General features: G+C 60.9%; 1 protein-coding gene across 1 annotated transcript in view; it reads right to left on the bottom strand.

Annotated features, from left to right (window-relative positions):
• LOC103753820 (membrane-associated phosphatidylinositol transfer protein 1) overlaps window positions 1-2,514 on the bottom strand; it is an 8,383-nt gene extending 5,869 nt beyond the window's left edge. Inside the window, exons 1-7 of the mRNA XM_029963791.1 lie at window positions 2,499-2,514; window positions 1,762-2,094; window positions 1,357-1,671; window positions 868-963; window positions 661-768; window positions 490-551; window positions 124-411 (exon numbers count right to left, since the gene is read on the bottom strand). Coding sequence (XP_029819651.1) covers window positions 124-411; window positions 490-551; window positions 661-768; window positions 868-963; window positions 1,357-1,671; window positions 1,762-2,094; window positions 2,499-2,514 — 1,218 coding nt within the window. The remainder of the gene's footprint in view (window positions 1-123; window positions 412-489; window positions 552-660; window positions 769-867; window positions 964-1,356; window positions 1,672-1,761; window positions 2,095-2,498) is intronic.
• Window positions 2,515-3,078: the final 564 nt, after the last annotated feature.

Genomic DNA, 3,078 nt, shown 5'->3' with positions numbered 1-3,078 from the left:
CCATCCCAACCCACCCCATGCCATGATATTTGTTTGTCCTGGGATGCTACAGCGGGGGTTACCCCTATGCCACCCATCGTCCTAGATGCCTTCTTAGGAGAAGCAAAGTCCCCTCTCCGAGGCCATCAGCTCCCCATTCTCCCCCTCTCCCATCGTGAATGCATACTTGGAGACGAGGGTGTAGGCCGCGGCGCAGATGGGCGGGCAGGGCACCAGGCGCAGTGCCACGTGTCCCAGCGCCTCGGGGAAGTGGACACGGGTGACGGCGTCGAAGGTGGCCGCCAGCGTCTGCACATCCGCCTGCTTGGAGCCCGGCTCGCCCGCGCCCTGATCCAGGATGTTCCCGCTGTGCAGGATGAGGAAGAGCGCGTGGATCCGGCACATCTGCTCCGCGCTCTCCGCTGCACCGCCCTGCAGGAAGGAGAGCACTGAAGTCGGGGGGGCACGGCCGGGGGCCAGGGTCTGAGGGCGGGGACATGGGACACGCACCTCGGGGAAGCCAGACGTTCCCAGTCCTTCACTGTCTGCCTTGGCAGCACTGGCTCCATCCCCTGTGAGCACACAGCCCCGGTGAGCCTGGCTGGGGTCTCCAGGTGGGAATCAGCCCCCTCCCAGGACACCCACACCAGGATTTGGGGCCAGAGGCCCCCCAGCGCTCACCCATTGCCTCATCCAGCTCTGCCGGTCGCTCCAGTGTGTCCAAAAAGTCATTGGAGCTCCACTTGGTCATCTCCTTGGCAAAGACCTCGTCACTGTCAGACAGGTCCTCTGTGAAGGCAGGGAGGGGTGTGGGCAGGTGGATCTTGCCCGTGCCTGCACCTCCACTCTGAGATTTCCCTCCAGCCCACCCCGAGCCAGTGCCTGTACCATGGGCATCGAAAAATTCCTCTTCGGAGCTGTTCTCGGAGTCCCGGGCAATGTTCTGCATCCGCCACTCCGACAGGCTCTGAGGAGACACGCCCCCTGCCACCGGCAGGGGGTCAGCACACAGACACCCCCACAGTGAGACCTCGCTCCTGCCCCACAGCTCCTGCCTGGTCCTGCATCCAGACCCACCCAGGGAGATTTGGGGCCATCACTGGATCACCGAGACCACGCCCAGGAAACACACATCCATCCCTGTGTCACCCAGAGCCATCCCTGAGTCACTGAGAGCCCACCCAGAAGACCCTGGACCATCCCTGGGTCACCCAGAGCCCCTTCAGGAGATCTGAGACCAGACCTGGGACACCCAGAGCCCGCCTCAGGAGACCCAAACCAGGGAAAAGAGAGTCCCCTGACAGATCTCCTATGGAGAACAGCAGCACCTGGGGGGTTGGAGTCCCCATCCCATCCATGCAGGACCTGGTCTCTCACCTCCATGCTGGGAAGAGTAGGAGGACCGGGAAGAGGTGGACCACTGCTTGGCAAAGGTATCATCAGAGGAGGCATCGGTCCCGCCCTGCAGCTCGGCCCCCTCCTGCCCACCAGGCCCCCCTGTCTCCGGCCTCCCCTCGGGGCTGATGCCGGCCGTGGGAGGCTCCTCAGCCTCGCCACACTTGGCCATCTTCTGTGCCAGCATCCGCGCCGTCTCCTCCTCCAGCTGCCGGATATCCTCCATCGTCAGGTCCGTCCACTCGTCCTGCCAGCACCAGGCTTGGCGGTGGGCACGCAGCATCACCTTCCTCAGACCTGAGGGGGGAAAAGAGGGGGGCAGCGAGGCTGGCGAGGCCCCACGGCTCCCCAAACTCTCCTGCCAGCAGCCCCTGGCTCCGGACTCACCCACGTCGTGGATGAACTGCTCGATCTTGGACTGCATCCCCCAGTAGCGGAATTCCACCTTGCACAGCTTGTAGGCGCACATGAGGGGCCCGCCGGCCGCCGCCGCCTCCAGCCAGTCATCCCCCAGCGGCCCCCGGCCCGTCTTGGAGGAGTGGTAGAGTTTGGGATCCTCCTCAGGCTTGTATTCCCCCGGGGAGATGGGATCACGCACGATGTCGATGGTGTCTGCGGGGGAACAGCGCCTGTCACCTCGCAGCACTCGGCCAGGGGGCACAGGTAGGAAAAAAAAGGAAAAACGGACAAAAATCGAGTCAAATTGTTCCCACAAGCTGTCTGCCCAACACAGCCAGCAGCAAACATTTTCTATCCTAGAACCCTAAAATCCTGGAGACCTAAAATCGTGGAATCCTGGAATGATTTGGGTTGAAGGGACCTTAAAGCTCATCTCATTCCACTCCCCTGCCATGGGCAGGGACACTTTCCACTAGCCTAGGTTGCCCCAAGCCCTGTCCAACGTGGCCTTGGACACTTCCAGGGATGGGGCAGCCACAGCATCTCTGGGCAGCTCAGCACAGCTCCCAGCTCTGCCCCCCCAAAAACCCCAGGGGTCCCCCAACATGACACAGGAGCCTCTGGAGAGCCAGGGGGTGAATGGCAACAACTCCCATCCCCAGACAGGAGCGGCCTCTCCCAAAATGTGGGCAACCTCCCCCCACATGGGGGTGACCTCTCCAAACCTGAAGAGGGGCTCATGCACGGCAACCAGGAAAACACAGTCCAATAGCCCATGGGGGGCCATTTGGGCTCAACCTAGCACAAAATCTCCTGAAATTTGGCTTTTGCAGCCCTGTCTCCAGGTCAGATCCCTCCAGTCCAGTCTGGAGGGTCCCAGAGCACCTCACTGGCTCCTAGGACTGTCCTGCAGCATTCTCCTCATTCCTGGGATATGCCAAACCCTCCATTTATTTGCCCCCCTTGATGTCCCCAACGTGCTGACCGCCTCTTCCTCCAGCTTGGGCTGAAAAAAGGGGGAAAAAAAGGAAAGAAGAGATGCCCTGAATACACAAAAATGATGCAAGGCATGACACAATGCCAAGCATCTTGGATAGCAACAGCAAGGAACAGGGATAGGACCTGCTGTCCCCAGGCAGCTCCTGGCAGCGTCGTTCCCACCACAATCTGACTCTCTTTGCTTTCACCACTGAGAGAAAGCTGCCAAGGAAGCAGTTATCCCTGCGGATCGCCCAGACTGTGTTATTCCATCGCCCTTTGAAACGTGAGATGGGTTTAAATCTGTCGGTGCTACGGGACACCAGC

Source organism: Manacus vitellinus, unplaced genomic scaffold (assembly GCF_001715985.3).
Source record: "Manacus vitellinus isolate BGI_N305 unplaced genomic scaffold, ASM171598v3 scaffold_63_pilon, whole genome shotgun sequence".
Taxonomy (NCBI): domain Eukaryota; kingdom Metazoa; phylum Chordata; class Aves; order Passeriformes; family Pipridae; genus Manacus; species Manacus vitellinus.
The sequence above is the reverse complement of the archived record's forward strand: the minus strand, read 5'-3'. Positions and strand labels throughout refer to the sequence as shown.